The 20,110-nt window shown below is 36.4% G+C and overlaps 1 protein-coding gene across 4 annotated transcripts in view; it reads left to right on the top strand.

Moving 5' to 3' along the window:
* The first annotated feature begins 2,120 nt into the window (after window positions 1-2,120).
* The window catches only part of LOC131047394 (uncharacterized), a 56,413-nt gene continuing 38,423 nt past the window's right edge, over window positions 2,121-20,110 (top strand). For 2 of the 4 annotated variants that reach the window (XM_057981262.2, XM_057981266.2), the window contains exons 1-6: window positions 2,124-2,546; window positions 4,232-4,359; window positions 8,974-9,045; window positions 9,208-9,321; window positions 10,482-10,550; window positions 10,632-10,688. In XM_057981262.2, the coding sequence (XP_057837245.1) occupies window positions 2,354-2,546; window positions 4,232-4,359; window positions 8,974-9,045; window positions 9,208-9,321; window positions 10,482-10,550; window positions 10,632-10,688 (633 nt within the window). In that variant the 5' untranslated portion in view covers window positions 2,124-2,353. Of the gene's footprint in view, window positions 2,547-4,231; window positions 4,360-8,973; window positions 9,046-9,207; window positions 9,322-10,481; window positions 10,551-10,631; window positions 10,689-20,110 lie in introns of all 4 variants that reach the window. The other 2 variants (XM_057981264.2, XM_057981265.2) reach the window with 2 other exon arrangements.

A 20,110-nucleotide genomic window follows, 5' to 3' on the forward strand; every position in this document is an offset into this window, starting at 1 on the left:
ATAACCCAACTAAATTAAATCCAAAACTAAAGGAAACATTAAAAGCATGAATTTTCATCATATACGTAATCCATCCATACATTAATTTAGCTATAAATTCTCCTCACCTACCCCAACCTTCTACCTACCATTCGTAGGTGTTAACACTAAAACACAATCAAATAAATAGTTTATAAATATTATTTCGTGCTTTGACATAACATATGATATCTACACATTTAAACATATTTTTAACTAGTTAATGCACACCATTAGAACTAGCAAAAGTCAAAATCTAATTTTCAAATCCTCATCATGCAATGCCCCAATCTTACTCTTGAGTTCAAGACTATTGGGATAAGGTGACAATAACCTTGCAATCCTAAGCCATTCACATATATTTTAAGTTCTTTGGAAAGTGTTCCCTAGGACACATGAGCAAAATATTTAATATTTGTACTTTATAGCTAATTTCAATTGCATTTTCAAGAGGTGAACATTAAGATGTGATAAATATAAATTAAAATGGACAAAATCCATTCTTTCCCAATTCCACTTTGAGACATGAAGGTCATGCATTAGGTGCTAAGTTTGGGAAGAGAAAAGGTGTCCATTTGGGTTTGGTGCCCAAGGAGGAGTCACTTGAAGAGTTTTATTATTTTATCAACTGACTATTCATTCTCCAACGCATGATTTTTTGCAAGTGGCTTTTGCCCTTTATTTTGGGAAAACAATAGTGGGTTTTCTCTCCCATTTGGCTATAAATTGGAGCCAACACAAAGATGTTTCATCACAAGTTTCTTTGAGGTTTCCAAGTAGTTTTGACTTTAGTTGGAGAAGTGAAGTGAAATGCATTATTGCTATGGTCTCTTTTTTGAAGATAAATAATATACTTGCCCTCGTTCTTTGGTAGACTTTTTCCAAAAAAAGGTTCTCCACGTAAACTTGATGTCTCTTTTGGTATTGCGATTTTGTATTCATGTTGAATTGTGCAATCACATCTTTATTTCAGATTTGGTAACCTTTTTAGATTTGTAATCACATGAGAAAGTTAATATTGTGGGCTTTCTTCACCTTGTTTCTCAACAAAGATGAGCCATGCACTGTGTACAAAAACAAGAAACACAACCATAAATACACATAGCCAAACCTTACTCACACAAAGTTTTGAAATCCACATGCACTATGAAAATTAAACACAATACTTGTCTATGCAACTAGAGATATTGAATCAAATCCATCTTTTGCTCTCATGTACCTTCACATTTCAATCTCTTGCATGAACACATCTTGCATTCATTTCTATTAGCTCTATGAACTATGACATTTATGATGCGAATTTAAACTTAAATAGAAACATTAATTTCACCACCCATGACACGACAATAATTTGATGAGCTAGTTGCTTATCAACTTACGTAGTAATTTTTTTCTCCCCGACAATATACATACATAACAATATTACAAAAGAAAAAAGAAACAAAAACATAAAAACATAAAAACATTAGAAAACAATTATTTTTATAGCTTGATGACATTTGATTGATTGATCACAATGCAACTTACACACAATATACATACATATAAACATTAGAAGACACTTTTATTTTAAAAATAAATAAATAAAAACCCATTAACTAAAGTACAACATGCTAATGCAAAAGAAACAAATAGATTATAGTTAACAACATAAAATACCAAGAAAAAAGATCGACTTTAAGAAATTCGTTTAATTTTTAATTTGTACAAATTTAAAGACAAGAAATATAAAAAGATAAATCTAAAAGAAATAGAAGAATAATAACTCTTATCAATAAATTAAAATGCATCATTTATAATTTTTTTATTACATATTCAATAACCTAACTAAATTAAATCCAAAACTAAGGGAAACATTAAAAGTATACATTTTCATTATATACCTAACCTATCTTGTATCCATTAATTTAGCTGTAAATTTTCTCCACCTACCCCAACCTTCTATCTCCCATTCGTCCAACTTCACACTCAAAGAATAAAAAACACAAACTTTCGAACAAGTGATAATTACAATTTACAACGTTCAAAATCCCTTTTTTATTTCGTCCATAACACTGAAAAAGAACATAATAGCCAATACTCTCAATAATCTACCCACCAAAATTGAACACTTAGATTTTAAAAAGGACAAAAATGAAGCATTTTTTCAGTTTCATAGCAAAAACTCAAATTTGACCGACCTATCAGCCCCCAGCTCCACGTGGTCGTCAGGAAACCCTACACACCAGAGGTCAAAAACCTCGAAAATCAATACACAGTGTGTATTATCCATCGGTGGGTATATACAACGCCCTTTTTTGCGGTCTCCCTGTGTTGTATCGCTCGAAACGGATCAATGGCAACGGTGAAGTATCTGCTGTTGTTATTATTCGTGGGATATGTTGGCCAAATAGCCAGGGGAGACGCAGGGGTTGAATCCCAAGAGCCCCAAACAATTGTAGCAGAAAACCCTAATCCTGCGCTGTTGAAGGAATTGGAGAGTCTGAAGCACGAAGTAAAGAAACTCGAAGACAAGGCACATTCTTTAGGTACACTTAATTTTTGGCTGTTTTCTGTCCAATTCAGAAGTATTCAGTGATTGTTCTTTTGTGATCTAAGTAGTAATTATTTTCCTTCTGTTCGTTGCTCCAGAGGCTAATAATTTTTGTTTTAATTTTACGGCGAATCGGTTTAAATCGTATGATCTTGTGTTTACACAATATAACAGTAACCTGGTATTTGTTCGTAGTTTAATTTATTGAAATACGGCAATAAATGTTAATGGAAAAAGGCCTTTGGAAAGGAGCTTTGAGCGAAATTTAAAACTATTTGACTTTTTGTCCATCATTGGGATGGAGATATGTATTGAATTACAGATTAGACCCCTTTACATATTGTGAAAAGCCTTAGTTTGGGTCTTGGTTATCTGTATCTTTCCAGGAATAAACATATTTCAGATCGTATGAAGTTCGGTTCATTAGAGAAGGTTTGTTTTCAATAAGGCATAGGTAAGGTGTCAACTTCACTGAATTATGATTATACAAGCTGATTTTTTCACGTGACAGAAAAGTGGGCGAGGTTCAATTCATGTAGAAATTATAGTGGTGTTTTTGGGATTCCTACAACTTTTTATACTGTTGTATCGAGTCATTTCAAATCTTTGGAAGGGTCAATCCAGAATCAAACAATCACTTATTGATTTTGGAATGCATTCTTATACGTGGATTTATGCTTTTTATCATGATCGAAGGATAGGGTGGGAGCAAAACCCTCATAACTGAAGAAGCTAAATAGAGAAAAATGTGATAGAATGTTAGGATTTAAACTAGTAAACTGTAGAAGACAGAATGTGCTGGGATGAGTGGCTTCCAGTAAAGTCCAGTTGCTTCGCCCTTTTGTTTGCAGGTCTGGTATCACTCGTGCTGTGATTAAGTGCAATCCCTGGGCTGCCAGGATTGTCCGCTGGATGTGAATTAGTGGCTATCTCCTGCTGGCCATTTTATCGAGCAACCGACCATGAAATAGGGTGGGTTAGAACCACGGGCGTGCATTAGAATCTTGAGTCTCTCTTTCTCAATATCTAAACGTGATTATTTTTGGAGTGAGTTTCCCTCCCATGACATTTTACAATCATCATTTGAGTGCCGTGTTATAAATGATTGTTGTGTTACATATAATTTGCAAATCCAGTTTCATTCGCCACACCGCCCTTGTATCAAGGATTTATTATGAGATAACTATTCTCACACATCCACAAATTGATTTCATCACATAGAACTCAGAACATAGTGGCACACCAGCTGGGCTTCAACTTCAGTCGTTGTTGCAATGAGTGCCCCATATTGCCAAGCCATGGCTCTACAAATGCTTCCAAGGGAAATTAGATCTCTACCAGTACATGAACAAGGCTTCCGATGGGAATATATTACTTGTTTGGTTTGGTGTAGCAGAGGATAACCGAACCACAACATTGAGATGCCGCACATGGATCGGCATTGTAAATAAAGATTCATAGTACCTGTGATACCATTATTTTTAGAAAGTGTCTTATCACAGAAACACATCAATGTGGGTGGGCATTGTCTAATGAATGAGTAGTTATAGTCTTTAGAAGGCCTCACAGATCAATTGGTCCATCAGTAGATTATAATTGTTCATTGTTGAAGGGCTTGGGCTTCTTGGATTTTGCTCTTGATATCTGTTTTACCTTTATTCTCGTATTTTAATGTTGCAGAATCGACAATTGATGAGAAGAATGATGAGTTAAGGAAGAAGGACTCCACCATTGCCGAAAAAGAGAAATTTATTGAAGAAAATTCAAAAACTATCAATTCACTGCAAAATGACATCGAAGCAATTCAGGTTGTACCCTACTCAAGAATTAATGAAACACTATTTTTTTATTGTAATGTGCATGTTTAAAGTTTTTAAATATGAATTATTCACATGCTTTTGATGCTTCAATTTGTGCTGTTCCTCTTATACTCAAGATCGTTCAAAAATACTTTTGGTTTAATTTTGTAAAGATTTAATTCTAGGCGTTTATCAAGGCTTTTCTTTTAAGAAAAATAGAAAGAAACTTGAGCATATTCATGCACAATATATTGTTGCAACATAAGTTTGATTATCAACTTATCTGTCTGACACTCAGGAATGACCCTGCATGCTGAAGTGTGAGCCAACTACTACTTGGAAAAATTGGGCTGTCCTTGTTTAAGCAGAACCCTACCAAAGAAATTGTTGCCTAGTGAAATCTCTGCAAAATATTTTTCAAAATTCATGTTTATTATGATTTGAAGAATGAATATATGTGAAAAATGCAAACAGTTTGTGTCTGGATTGAAATCTTTTTAGTGGCAGTGAGTCAAAAGATGAGTCTATTTAATGAAAAAATGGTTGTAAATTGGAAAGATCTGTGAGTCTAATCATGTACTGCCAATAATAATTATGGTTTTGTCTAGTTTCAACTTTTAGAAGGATACGTTGGATTTTGAGGCTTAAGTTGTTGCTAGAACCTTGTAACTATCTGTAGTGTCTGAATGATATGAATACTGAGAACAGTGGGTGTCAATCATTCCTTGGCCCACCAAATTCGGAATGTTTTATCTATATTATTATTGTCAAGAGACATGTTAAAGAGTATCTGAAAGTGGTTAGCCTGCTTGGATTTTATCTACTGTGGATGCTATTTATGGAAGCTTACACTGTTTGAACCTTTTTCTTATTTCAAACAATTGCAACTATAATTTTTGTGGTCTGAGGACCTATGGTCATTACAGACAACTGTAATGTATTTTTGAATATTTTTGACAACATATGCCAAGCTCATATTCAAGATGTATTACTAAACATTGTAGGCAGTTGACTACCCTGGAAAGCTCTAGGATGACCTTAGAGATTGGTATGAAACTTTATGAGGGTAGAGATGATCACAACATGGAGATCATACAAATGAAAAACGTGTGCTTCAAGAACTTTCCAACGATGTATGATATTGAGGAACCATGAGAGCTGAGCACATGTTTAATATGCATAGTGATCTGGAGTTGAGATTCTCTGGTAACTGCAAACAATACTGACTCCAAAGTGAAATGGAATGAAGTTACATTAATGTTCACTAGCAAACAAAGTCAGTTGGAGTTGAAAGTGTGGCCAATAATGGCAGAAACGAGGGTGTGTCTAAATGAATTCAGGAAATAGGAAATGAAGATTGACCAAATTCAAAACTTTTAATGGCTTTTACTTAGAAGGCTGAACCCTAGACCATGTACTAGAGACACAGATAGAGTAATAATTGAGTAGACCCTAACTTGGATCTAAATTACAGGGGGTGACTGTATCTCCGTCAATCCACTGAAAGTGCTAGTACTCAGTGGAAATGAACATTATAACACACCTCACTATGGCAGTGAGAGTATAGAGGGACCACAAACATCGGCATGATGAAGTTGCTGACAACCTCAAGCCAAACACAATGACTCTGCCCATTTAATTCAGCTAGCAGTTTGTCCACCTGTGCAAAATGCACCTAGGACACCAATTTCCCTTAACTTATCCTCAAGCTCATTGGCATTACTGTCAACCAAAATAGGTATGGAGGCAAAGCCTCCACCTTCCACCCTTCAAGCCAAAGACTTTCCTCATGCCCTATCTCTGCTTCTGCATTTACCAGAGAAGTAATTGTGAATTGATCTAGTAAAAATAGCTGCAAAAATTATAAGAGCATAGCAGCATTAGTGAGATGTTATTCTAGGTTAGTGATTTAGTTGCTACAAAGTGCAGACTTTGAGTGCCTTCCTATAGTGACAACTTGTTCTCCGAGAATGCATTTAACAAGTCCTAGAGCAACTGACTCATTCCAAGAGAGAATGCATTGAAGATGTCTGTCCAACATCCACTTGCACACCATTGCACTCCTCCATTTGCTTCTCTACCATGCCTTGCCATAGATCAACAGTACTCCTTGCCCATATGCCAAACAACTAGAAACACTTGGACCACCACCACTCGACCATAGCTACATCAACACCTCTAAATAATTGCTTCTTCCCTAGACACCACAGGCTTACATGTTCATTGTTGCACTATACAGCTGCCAATCAATATATGCCCTTCTTAACAACTTTTTGTCTTCTATATCAAACCTGCAATCGAGCAGCTTTCATTCCTAAGATTCTAAAAGATTACCTTCGCTAAATAATATAATTGAAAATGTAAACCTGCAAATCTTAGCACAAAGGTCAACCTATTTTGAATAGATGTTTTTTGGCCAAGGAGGCCTAAAAGAAAGCAAAAATCATATATTTTTCCACATATTCACTTATGACTTTATATTGGTGTTATTGGCACTTGTTTGATGCCTTTGTTGACCAAACGGTCTGCTACCATATTGAGATTTCTTTTACAATAATTGTAATTGATCAACTTGGAATTCTCCCTAACCTTTTCACCTCCTGTAGTTTGCTACCATATTGAAATTTCTTTTGTAATTATTGAAATTGATCAATTTGGAATCCTCCCTAACCTTTTCACCTCCTGTACATATTGATTCAATTTCCAGCTTGGACTACACCCCTTGTTAATAGCATTTATCACAAACGTAGTGTCTCCAACTATTAGCCTGGACTATTTTGAGTAAGTGTTCTCAGCCTGGTAATTAAAGCTTTCCATTCAGCTTCATTATTTGTGCATATACCTTGAAAAAGGGAGCTTTTGTGTAACATTTTCCTTGACGATCCCTAATCACAAACCCACCACGTGGCCATGTTTTCCTTTGTAGCACCATTTAATTTTAATTTGGTTAGACCCTTAGGGGAGGATTCCTCTTCTCCTCACTAGGATCTACCAGACTTTTGCTTTTTTTGAGCTTTTCTATTATTATTTTCTCCAATCCCTGGAATGGGAGATACTTGCGCCTGTTACTTCCAAGGGAAATTATGTTTTAACCAGAAGTTGGGCTTTTTAGAATCCAAAAGGCTCACATACCTGACTGAACTTGGGGAACCTCATCCTGATAGGCTTCCCAGATTAAGAACAATTTGAATTGGATGCTTTTACATCCTATCGTTGATTGAAGGAATGCGATAAATTTTCCCTCTTGAACTCTTGCTCCACGCCATTTTTTAAATCTAATTAATATTTCTTATTTATATATTTCACATTTTTTATTCTTTAGCAAATCTTATATTATATATATGAACTTTTTTGTGTTTCCAAGTATCCATTTCCTATTTTAAAAAGGGTGTACCGGTACTGGTATCTCTAAGTACTCATCTCTCATACTAGTACTATGCAATGTCCCATTTTTCTCAGAATCACTCATTGAGACATTTAGTCTATTTTAGACTAAATTGAAGTAATAAGGGAATAATAATTAATTAGATGTTATTAATCCTAAGTTATCTTGGGTTATAATATTTAATTAATTAGGCTGGACCTATTTTAATTATAAAGTGAATTTTAATATGAGTGGAGAATTAATAAAATAAGTCACTTTATGAAAAGGGAAAATAAGAAATAAAATAAAATACAGTGAATCTTCTAGAAAACACTTCTAGAAAGTTCAGTCATGGATATATAACGATGAGAAGGCAAAGTCATTTTTATTATTCTTGACTTGTTATTTTTGAAGGAAACTTTTCCTTGAGAGCTTGAGAGCTTAGCTTGCAGGTTCAGTAAAACCTAGGACGGAAACCCTAGAGGATTTGGCTGTTTGGACGAAAACTTAGATCAGCCCACTTGGTGAATTCATCTCAGAATTCACATTTGCGCTTCATTATTCAGTTTGGAGAGATTCATGGAGTTTCAGAGTTATATCATTGCTGGTTGACATATTGCCAGAAGGGTTTTGAGCATCATTCTATTTCATTCTGGTATGTACAAACCTATTGATAGGTCTGATGTGTGATGGCAGATTTCTGTGTTGTATTTGGTCATGTTTGGCCTTTGTATTTGGTCATGTTTGGCCTATGTATTTTGATGTAATTGCATGTTCAGAATTTCTGATTTGTAGTAGCAGACTGAATAATTCTGAAATCAGATTTGTTCCATATATATGTTTGCATTTTTGATGTCATGTATGGTTGCATGAGTTCTTGATTGAAGATATTATCATAAGGGATCATTATTGGCATATGTGTTTGCTGTCCACATTTGTTGTAACCAGAAATATAAATCAGAATTCTAGGGTTTGGACCAGGAAACTAAAATGCAGAGAATTAGGGCAGAATTCAGGAAATTATGCTCAGAGTTATAGTGCATATCCTATTCAGGTTATTACATACTAGTTTCCTAGCAAATATTGATGCAAAGCATACAACACATATCCAATAGCTATGTTTCCTACCTGAGTTATTGATGGCAAGTTTTGCTCTGGTATAAACTCTCACTTGTTTTTTAGTGTTATGTATACTTCAGCTAGCTTGTGTTGATGCTAAGAGAGGGTTTAACAATTAGCTCTGTCTTACTCTGCTGTAGAAAAAAGGAGCAGGTGATTATGAAGCAGAGGCAACAAAGGCCTATGTAAGGATTGGTGAATTGGAGAGACAGGTGAGGTAACAGAAGATATAGAGAGATAATTATGACTTCTCTGTTGAAGGAGGACTAGATTCTATAAGTTAAATGTTCAAGTTTTGTAGCTTTTTTTTTATGGCAAAAGCAATGGATTCTATGTTGATTGCAATGTTACAAGTTCTTTTTGAAAAATTTCAGGTTGGCAAACTTGAACAATCTTTAAGTCAGCAAAAGCAGAAGCGAGAATCCTTAGAGTTGCAGTTGAGTGAAGCTGAGAGCAGAGCAAGAGAATTTTCTGTAAAATATGAAAAGGTGGGAATATGCATCAGAAGGCGATTGGGCTACTTTCTGATAAGTAGTGTCATATACTGTATTATAGCTTGAAATTACTAAGCGTATGCATAAATTTTTTTGTTACACATAACAAAATTGGTGGGAATGAAGACATTAAGACTTTATTTTGTTTCGTTGCATTAGCATGTAAACTAGTAGTGTTCTCTCTTTCATTTCTTCACCTTTTCATTTAAATTTCTTCTCATTCCAAGGGAAGGACTATTGTCTTAAAAATGTTGGCTCATTTGTAGTGTTAGCAATGCAATTATGATCCATTAAAATAAATTTTTCAATTATTCTGATTCTATTTTTTTTTTGTTTTGTGTGTTTTTGAAATTATTATTATATGGTTTTTTTAATTAAGAATATTTGATGAAGAAATTCTGTGGTTTATTTCAATATTGATATTTGTTTTCATTTCTAAATATGCATTAAATCTCTTCTATAAAATATCATTGCACCAATGTTTTTATTTTTCTTTAATATTCTTTTGTTATAAGGACATAAGTGATAAATTAATATTACATATTATCACTTGGTTTCAATGCCTTTTATTTATTTTTTCTCGTCTCTTTTGAGTGGACAGCAACAAAGATGAAGACACAGACATGCCAAAACCAAAATTTTTAAATTCTCCATTATTTTGTGCAAATTAAAAAATGCTTGCTGTCATAACTTGTTCCAGATGATTCCATTGTTCTAGTGCAGGTCTGTCCGGGATTAAGTTTATAAATTTTCTATACAAATATGAGTCTTGTGCCATGCACCATCCTAGGCTAAGATATTCTACTTGCTACTATGGAAATAAATTGACTACTGTTTTTGGGGTGGTTCACTTTCATTTTGGACACGTTGTTGGAATGGCTTCTGTTTATTGATTTAGTATTTTTGGCTTTTTGTGTAAGAGTTCTTTTAGCATAATTTCCTTTTTCCTGTTACAGCTGGAACCATTGCCAATTGTAGTGCTTGATATTGAATAGTGGCTATATATTATTTTTTAATTTGGTTAGTAATTGTAAATAGAATCATGGTACATGAGAAACAACCACTACCCCCTTGTTTTATGAATAGTTTTATTTATCATACCTACAAACTTTCAAGATTGAGTGTAACTTGATTATCAATTCATGAATGTGCAGCTGCAAAAGGATCTTGCTGAACAAAAGACCCGGGTGCAAAAAGCTGAGAAGGCTTTCAAGCTTGCTGAGGTCTTGTCCCTGCACGACTTTTACATAAAATAGTGAAGATGAAATTTTTATTTCTTAATTTTGAATATGTTGTGTTTACAGACAAAAATGCTTAAAGCTCAAGCAGAAGCTAAGCTGAAGGCAGAAGAGATGAATAAGGTAATAAGTTTTTGCATCTTTTTTTTTAAACATATTGTTTATGATTCAAACTATTTCTTCTTCTTGAATTTGTTTCATCTCGTTGATATTCCATTCCTTGAGGAAGTTCTATATTTTATCAAAAATATAGGCTTTAAAAATGTTTTGTAGTCTCTTGAATGATGGGTCAGAAAGTTCACTAGAAACAACATACCAAGAAGCTTCAAACAAACTTTTCATATGTTTTGGGGGTTGATGTATGCAGTGTAGTTACCAGAATGAGAAATAAGAAACCACAACTGCAACTACAGCATGACAGTGACAATGTTTTGTAGGTTGTGGATAAGAAATGGCACACACAGATATACTGAATTTAAATATTTTTTATCATCTAATCGTGATAAAATATGTTGAATGAACATGAGATGATAAACAACATATGCCAATGTTGTCTGATTTAAAGATGAAGTCTACAGATCTTATTGGTATTTGGAGTAGTTTTAAGTGTGATGGTAAGAGGAAAGGGAGTTGGAGTAAATACTAAATCATTATGGAGCATGGAATTGGGGAAATTGGATCATTAGCTCTAGATGATTTTCCAATCAGTTTCAAACCCGTGAATAACAGAAGGAAGTAGAAGGGCAAAAATGTATTCAAACCCGTAATGTACTGCTGAAATCAAGATTTCCATTGGATTTAGGAGTTGAATAAGCACATTAGTAAAGGAAGCAATGTGATGAAGATATTTATTACCAGCCACTGATCTGATGGAAATAATTGATGGCTCTTCTTATTTTGCAGGTTTATAACGTACATGCCTATTTGCAGTTGGTGAGCAAAGTGAAAATAAAGAGGGAGCCTTGATGATAGAAAATCTGAAGCCTTAAATATTACCGTTTTACTTCCAATCTCTGTCAACGTGTCACCAAGAACCTGCAAGAATCAGTATTCAACTCAAAATCCTAAGTAGAAGTCAGCAAACCATGACCACTGTCTTTAGCAACACATAATAACACTATCTACTGAACACAACATCAAAAAAATTAAAGAAACAGAGAGCCATACCAACTGAAGGGTACTCAGGACATAGAAGCATAGAAGTTCAAACTGTACTGCAACAAAATTAACATAACAGTAAGAAAAAGAAACCTAGATCAATCTCATCTCTACAAAAACCCAAAATATCTTAGTGACTAGCTAGACATTACCAAACTCCTGCATCCAACTTCTAGTCAAGCTCTCTCAGCTCCACTAGCTTCTTGGAATCCACTGGCAGCGTATACTATCTATATCTCTCTCTGAAGGTGTAATTATCGTGCAATTCTGAGCCTAGTCTGCATTAGCATGGTTATGACTTAAGAGTTGTCCTTTACAATAATTGATCAGAACTTCTTTGAGCTGCCAATTTTAAACCCTCCTACAAGGCCACTGCCTCCTATTTATTATTTCTCAGCACCTACCCATCTATAATGAAGATTCCTATCTGCACCTGCAGGCCCCAGTTTGCCTCTTTAGGTGTCATTAAAGTTCAATTTCAAGAAACCAAGGGGCAAAAATACCTATTTTATAAACTCCTGGTTATAATTGAGGGAATTGGCAAGAGTCTAGTGTTCTTACAGCTTAACAAGCACGACGCCTATAACCTCTGGGCTAACAACTTGCCCTGTTCCAGTGATCTTTGCTGGGTTTTGAACTTAGAACCATTTTTTTGCGTCTTCCAACGAATTAACCACACAGCCTAAACCCTGGGGCCATTCCCCCTATATTTTACCAGGGGGCATGACTTTTTATCAGGAAAAGTATTGGATTTACTATCCATTATCTTAAGTGATTCTGCTTTCAACCCTAGCCTTCAAATACATTGATAGTCGTAATATTCAGTAGTGCTAGTTTTTTAATAGGTAATTAACACAACTCTAATCTTTCTAGTAATTTCTACTGATTTTGTTTTTGTTAATGTCTCATGTAGCACTTATAGTAAGGTCTTCATATGAAATATCTAGGGTATATCACATGGAATGAGACATTTTGTATATTACAAGAATACCAATATATGAAATACAAATTCCAAGTCTGTCTCAAGTCCTTGTATCAAGGAAGCTATGTGACATTTTCAAACTCAACTTGGCATTGACTTACTGTTGTGACGTTTTCACACATCGCCCCATTGCAAATGGGGACCCCTACTTTTTTTTGCTTTTTAGGGTTTGTTTTCTAGGTCTTTCAGGGTTTTGTTAGTTGGCCTTTGCATTTTGAGTGTCGCCAAGGGGATCACATGGATAGCAAGTCAGGCTTGAGTGATGAAGTCTGAAAGTCCTGGTCCTGAAATTTTAATTCTGAAAGTCCTGATCCTGAAATTTGGCTAAGCCTGGAAAGTCCTGATCCTGAAATTTGACTAAGTCTGGAAATTGAAAAACCTCCAAAAACTAGATTTTGCAATATAACTCCTGGAGGTCTGAAACCACTCTCAAACATCTTGAAAGTATATATGGAATATAACTTAAAGTATAAGAACTTATACTTAAATGTTATATTCCATAAAATTATCCTGACGGAGAGTTCAAAAAGTCAAATTTCGCTCCTGACCCTTGCTGAGGATCCAGAGCGAATTTCGCTCCTAACCCTCTCAGGAGGTCCAAGGCGAATCTTGCCCTTGACCCTTCCAGAGGGTCCAAGGCGAAAATCAACCTAGGACTCATTCCTGGCCTTATTCGACCAAATTTTGATTTGCAAAGCATTTTGTTTGGACTTTGGAATTGATTGAACACCTTGAAGAAAATTATGAATTTTGGCCAAGGAAGGCAATTTCGCTCCTGACCCTTGCTGAGGGTCCAGAGCGAAATTCATTGTAGATTTCGTTTGCCAAGTCGCTTGAATTTGAAACCTTGTTCCTGGCCTTGAAAATGATCTTACCTTGCCCTGTGAAGTGATTTGAAACTAAAAGATTGAGCAATTTAGCCTAGATTGTAAATTTCGCTCTTGACCCTTGCTGAGGGTCCAGGGCGAAAATGTTGTTTAAGCTTATTTCTCGCTAATTTTGGCTAACTCGTTTTGTGCAGGGTTTTCCGGAGAGAAGATTGGATGTTACTGGATGCATTTGAAAGTTTGAAAGTTTGAAAAATGGTGAATTTTGGGCAACAAAGAGAAAATCGCTCCTGACCCTCTCTGAAGGTCCAGAGCGAGATTCTCAAAAGTACATTTTTCTTGCAAAGTCAAAGCAATTTTTATGGTTGGAATGGATGCGTAGAGGTATGTTTTACCCATTGAAGAAAATTTGGAGGGCCAACAAGAGGTAGATAAGCTTGAAATTGAAAAATCGCGCCTGACCCTCTCTGAGGGTCTAGGGCGAAATTCTCCATGAAGGTCATTTTTAGCATTGTTGTGATCAAGATGAGGTATTAAAGGCAAGATGAGCGGTGGAATGAGCATGATGAAGCCCCCAAACTCGCTTAAAGATCAAGAGATGATGTTTTATACCTTAGAAGCGATTGGGAGTCTAAAGAATAAGGAAATATACCAAGAGGCAAAAAAGGCGCTCCTGACCCTCACTGAAGGTCCAGAGCGATTTTCTTGAAAGACACATTATTTTATCACTTGTTGGGCTTAAAGATTTATTCATAGCATGAAAAAGGAAAGTTCTTCATTATCAAGGTGATTTCAAAGGGAAAGGTGAGAGAAAATAGCTTAAATTTGCAAAAGCGCTTTGCAAAAGCGCTCCTGACCCTCACTGAAGGTCCAGAGCTAGATTCTAAAAGTATAATTTTCTTGCAAGGACAAAACAAGTTTTGTGATTAAAATAAATGGAAGAGGGTGTGTTCTATCCGTTGAAGATAATTTGGAGAAACAACAAGGCATGGACAAGCTTAAATTTGCAAAAGCGCTCCTGACCCTCACTGATATGTGATTTCTAGAGGCATATCAGATATGGCTGTTGCGAAAATTGCATAATCAACTGATTAGAATTTGATGGAGTTTGACTCCCTGCAATTACGAAATCTTTTCTATTTCTATTGAAAATGAAAAACTGCTTTGCACTCATTTTCCTTGAATGAAAAAATGGGCAACCATAGTGTTATGTGACTTCATAGTCTACTTGTTCTTATGCTTTTTGTTTTGTCTGTCTTTATTCATTAAATAATAGTTCACTGGATATGACTTGTAATTATGTGCAAACAAAATCTAGATGCTTCAAAAAAGATTGTTATTTTTTCCTTAGGTTCCAATTCTACATATTTATATTTAAAATGTGACCTGAAATAATTGCAATTTTGTGCCCCAAATTTCTTAACTGATACCTAAAATATTGTGATACTGATCAATATACTAGCGTCTGGCCATTTTGTTATTTCACTTATTTTTGGCCTATACGTTTTTCTTCCTATTACCAAAGGAACTAGCATATCTATTTTAAACATAGTAGCAAAATATTTCTTGGGAATGATTTGGCAAACCAAGACATAAAGATTTATTTAAAAGTCAGGAAACCCAAAAAAGCAAGAAAAATAGATAAAATTGCTGTCTTTTTATTTAAAGGCAATGCAATTGCATAGAGACAGAGACATTGAAGAGTTTATAGTTACACCATGAATTTAGAGTATAGTTTTTTTCATTAGCTTTCAGTTACATTGCACAATACTACATTAGTACATAGTTTTGTTTTGAAGTTCGAATGTGAAAATGTACACAAGCTTACGTAGAAAGTACAGGGTAGGTATAAAGTAAAGCAAAATGGAGTGAGCCAACGACTCTTTCTGCCACTAAGCACACTACAATAGATTGTTGCAGGTCCTGATGATGGAGCCCTTGGGGCATACCCTTTCCTAATCATCAATGTCATTAGGATTAGATTTGGCATCTCTTGAGATATCAAGTTCAAATCCCCTCATTTTGGGATCTGGACATTCTCAGGATGTAGGGACTCGAAGGGGAAGCCCCTTTGTTGTCCTACCGCCACCACTTGATATTCAGGGACATTTCTAGGATGGCCACCTTAGGAGGGTATATTTTCGAGATGTCCCCCCTTTTGGGGTTTTTTGATATCCCCGAGACTCCCAAGATTTTCTTGAACATCTTGGAGACTTCTAGGCATCCCTCGTGGCAGATAGCTCTAAAAGTTAACTTTTTTAAAAAAATCAAAAAGTTTTCTTGAATGGTGTGCCACATGATGTAACCCTAATGACCTAAGGGCTGTATTAGAACCCTAAACAAGCACAAAATTTATAAATAGGCATCTAACGCTCATCCTGACTCACTCCAAAGCTCAATAACAAAGTATAAAGTTGCAACAATCTCTAAGAGTGAAAAAAATTGCAAATAAGGGCATTAGGATTGAGGAATAGTGAGAGGAAGAGCAAGAGCAAGAGTGACATCAATCCTTTGTTGATTCAAAGGGTTCAAAGCATTATTGCAGCCTCAAGTTAGGCTTTTTGTTCACGACTTCTTAAATATCTATTTTCCATAGTTCAATTCAGTAACTAATTAGTAATTACTAATGCTAGTTGACAAATTGTTGTGACCATTTCACACATCGCCCCATTAAAATGGGGACCCCCTCTTTTTGCTCGTTGTTGCTTGCCTTTCGCTCTGCTTTTTAGGGTTTTGGTAGTTTGTCAGTTGTCTGGATTTAGGGTCAAGCCTTAGGGTTTCTGTTTTGTCATTTTCAGGCCAAAGTCCAGTCAATTTTGAGAGTTTTTTTCGAGTTTCCTTTCGTGGGATGCAATTTTGAATAAAGTGAATTCGCCAGAGGTTAAGTGAGTTGGTTTATTTTCAATTGGAATTTTGAATGAAGAGTCTAAATTTGTCTAGGTGTGAATGATGAAATTGCGAATTTTGTCCAATTGAGCGATTTTGACCAAATTTTGAAAATTTTGATATTTGATCCCGGGCATTGAAAATGACTTGTTTTTACCTTGTGAAGTGATCAAAATCCCGAAATCATGATATTTTGGCCTGTAGGAGCAAAATCGCTCCTGTTCCTCAGTGAAGGACCGGAGCTCGTTTTCAAAAATCTTAGTGTCCCTGCAGGATCAAGATGATTTTTCGAGTGGAAGTGGTAAAGGGAGGCGTGATCTTTCCGTTGAATATAATTTGAAGAATTTCATGAGCACGGAAATGCCCCAGGAGTGAAAATCGCTCCTATCCCTCAGTGGAGGACCGGAGCTCAAAATCGAACATTGCCTTGTCCTTGCAGGATTTAAACAACTTGACGATTTGAAGAGATCAAAGGAGATATGTTTTATCAATTGAATATAACTTGAAGTGCCTTCGTGAAGGAAGACGGACCAAAAATGCAAAGTTCGCTCCTGTCCCTCAGTCAGGGACCAGGGCGAAATTCAGTGTAGTTCCCGTCCCTCTCCCAGGGACCAGAGCGAAATTCCTCATAGGGCAAAATTTGGGTGAAGATTGAGCAAGTTTTGAGTTTGAGGCAAGAAAGGAGGATGAAATGAACCCATTGAAGACAAATTGAAGATTACAAGACATCAACGAGAGACTCAAATTGACCTAGGCGCTCCTGTCCCTTAGTCAGGGACCAGAGCGATTTTGCCTTAGGTCAAATTTCTCGCCAAGTTTGAATGAATTCCAAGCCATGGATAAATGAAGGGATGCACAACAAGATCGTTGAAGATAAATTTTGGGGTTGGCAAAGTGTAATTGAGCTTGCACATGAAAAATCGCTCTTGTCCCTCAGCCAGGGACCAGGGCGAAATGTTAGTTAATTCGCCTTTCTTCAAAGTTTAAGATCACTCCAAGTCAAGATACAAGGAGGCAAGGACATTTTGAAGCGTCTTGACGAAGGACGAAGTTATGAAGATCGCCAAAATGAAGGATTTGCACTAAAATGTCTAAATTCGCTCCGTCCCTCAGGCAGGGACCAGAGCGAAATTTTCAAATGAGGCCAAATTTAAGTTGCCATTCACATTTTAAATGTTTGAAAGGGAGTAAAAGGCATCGTTTTGCACTTTGAAGACAATTACAAGTTAATATGATGAAGATTTTGCACTAAAAGCCCAAGTTCGCTCCTGTCCTTCAGTCAAGGACCAGGGCGAAATTCAGTGTAGCTCCCGTCCCCCTCCCAGGGACCAGAGCGAAATCTTCATGAAGGCCTAAGTTTTGAAGGTTTATCAAGTTTCAAGTGGCCAAAAGAGATCAAAGGACCTCATTCTTCATAGTGAAAGTGATTGCAAGTTGGTAAGAACAAGGATGAGCCCAGGATGCCCAAATTCGCTCCTGTCCCTCAGTCAGGGACCAGGGCGATATTTACCATATTGGCCAATTCCTTCAAAAATCATGCCAAGTCAAGGTTGTACAAGGTTGCACAGGTGTCCAGGTGTCTTAAGAGGATGATATACAAAGAAATTAAACATCAAAAGGTGATCAATTGAGCCAAGGGGACAACATCGCTCCTATCCCTCAGTCAGGGACCAGGGCGATTTTCACAAGATCATCCATTTTCCTTCAAAATCATGACAAGGCAAGGATACACAAGATCAAGGATATCGTTTGGAAGGCAATGAACAAGAAACAAAGGTTACAAAGCGACAAATTTAGGCCAAGATACAAGGTTCGCTCCTGTCCCTCAATCAGGGACCAGGGCGAAATCCATCTAAACATCAAAGTGCCTTGTTAACGGCGAGTAGAACAAGCATGGAACGAAGGGATAATATTGTTTCTTCCTCATGATGAAATTTGGTGATCATAGAAGCTAAGATCAAGGAGAAAACACCAAAATCGCTCCTGTCCCTCAGCCAGGGACCAGGGCGATGATGGTCACAAGAGGCATTCATTTACGAAACCAAGTTAATCAAGTTCGAGATTCCTTGCAAATATGCTAGTTTCAACGTGAAGATGATGGTTTTGAACGTCGAAAGCACAAGAATCAAGGTCAAAAGGGTAATTCGCTCCTGTCCCTCAGTCAGGGACCAGAGCGATAGGTTCGTATCTTTCCCTTCTCCCATTTTTTGGCGCTAAAACAATTTTTTAAATTTTATTAAATGCTAGGAAAAAATCGATAAATCAATTGATAGCATTTAAAAATTGCGCATAAGCATTAATTAATTAATTTTGCCTATTTAAAAATCGAATTAATTAAAAAGCGATGGCATTTAATTAATTGATTATTATTTTAAATAATAAAATGGGGCGCTTGGTGTTTATTTGTTTATTTTATAAAAGTCGGCCCTTGTTATTTATTTAAAAATCATTTTAATTTCTTTATTTTGGCAAAGTCGGCCTAGAGGTAAGTGGGAGGTGAGCGCCTATAAAAGGAGGGTGAAAATTTTCATTTTCACATTATCATTTTATCATTTTCCAAGTGCGATTTTGGAGAAGTGCGATTGGTATTCAAGTGGAGCGAATTTCCATTCCAAGGAAGGCGCAAACATCATCAAGGGAGTGCGAACTTGAAGTTAAAGTAAGGCGAACTTGCCAAAGACATTAAAGATCACATCTAAGGCATCCCAAAGGTGGCGAAGTTGCTAGCTTGAGAGAGATCACGTTGAAGTCACCAAATTTCGAGTTTTGCCTAGGCGATTTTCTTCATTTTTGCATTTTAGAGTTAAGCTCTCAAGTGAGGTATGGCGATGTGATCCCTTGTTTTAAATTTTGAATTTTGATCGTCATTGCTTCAAATTTTTGAATTTTGAAATTTTGAATTTCAAATAGCTCGATCGTTTTTTTAGGAAATGATAACTCAAAGACTTATCATGAAGTTTCCTAAAATTAATCTTTAATCTAATCTATGTTATGCATTGCAATATCTAGTTACTTATTGTGAAATGTTGTGTAGGTATGGCGACCCCAAAGGCGGGAGCATCCACCAGTCGTCCAGCTCTCATGAAGGAAGATCAAAAGACCGAAGAAGTGGAGACCAAGATCGTGTCTAAATGGAGCAACATTGGAGATACCAACTTAGGCAACTTCAGTACGAAGAAATTTTGAGAGGTCCCCTACATTGGCAAGCCATCACCTGTCGCCCGGAGGATAATTGAAAGTGGCATCATTAAGGCGGCCGGCTTCCCTCCAGCAGTATAGTGCCATGAGTTGATGATCGAGTGTGCTCGTCATTATGATCCCCAGTCCAGAACGATCGTGTCCAAGGAAGGAAACACTTTAGCTTATCTTTCAGAGGAAGCTATAAGTGAGGCTTTCCATCTTCCAGAGCACAGAGATATGATCTACAAGAGCATAGAAGGAGCCAGGTCAATGTACGAAGATGATCCAGATGCTTGCCTAAGCATCATCAACAAGAACTGGTTACTCAAGAGTCGTCCTCGCCTGAGCAAGGTACCGAACACACCACACAGGATTGATTTCCAGGAGGAGTACAGAGATTTGATTACAATGCTCAACCGAGTCACAGGAGCCCCTCAGGCCTTCTACTTTGAGAAGTGGATGTTCTACTTCATCCAAGTGATAGTTCAGGGAAAGGGAACAATTCATTGGGC

The sequence above is a fragment of the Cryptomeria japonica genome, chromosome 2 (assembly GCF_030272615.1).
Source record: "Cryptomeria japonica chromosome 2, Sugi_1.0, whole genome shotgun sequence".
In the NCBI taxonomy this organism is placed as follows: domain Eukaryota; kingdom Viridiplantae; phylum Streptophyta; class Pinopsida; order Cupressales; family Cupressaceae; genus Cryptomeria; species Cryptomeria japonica.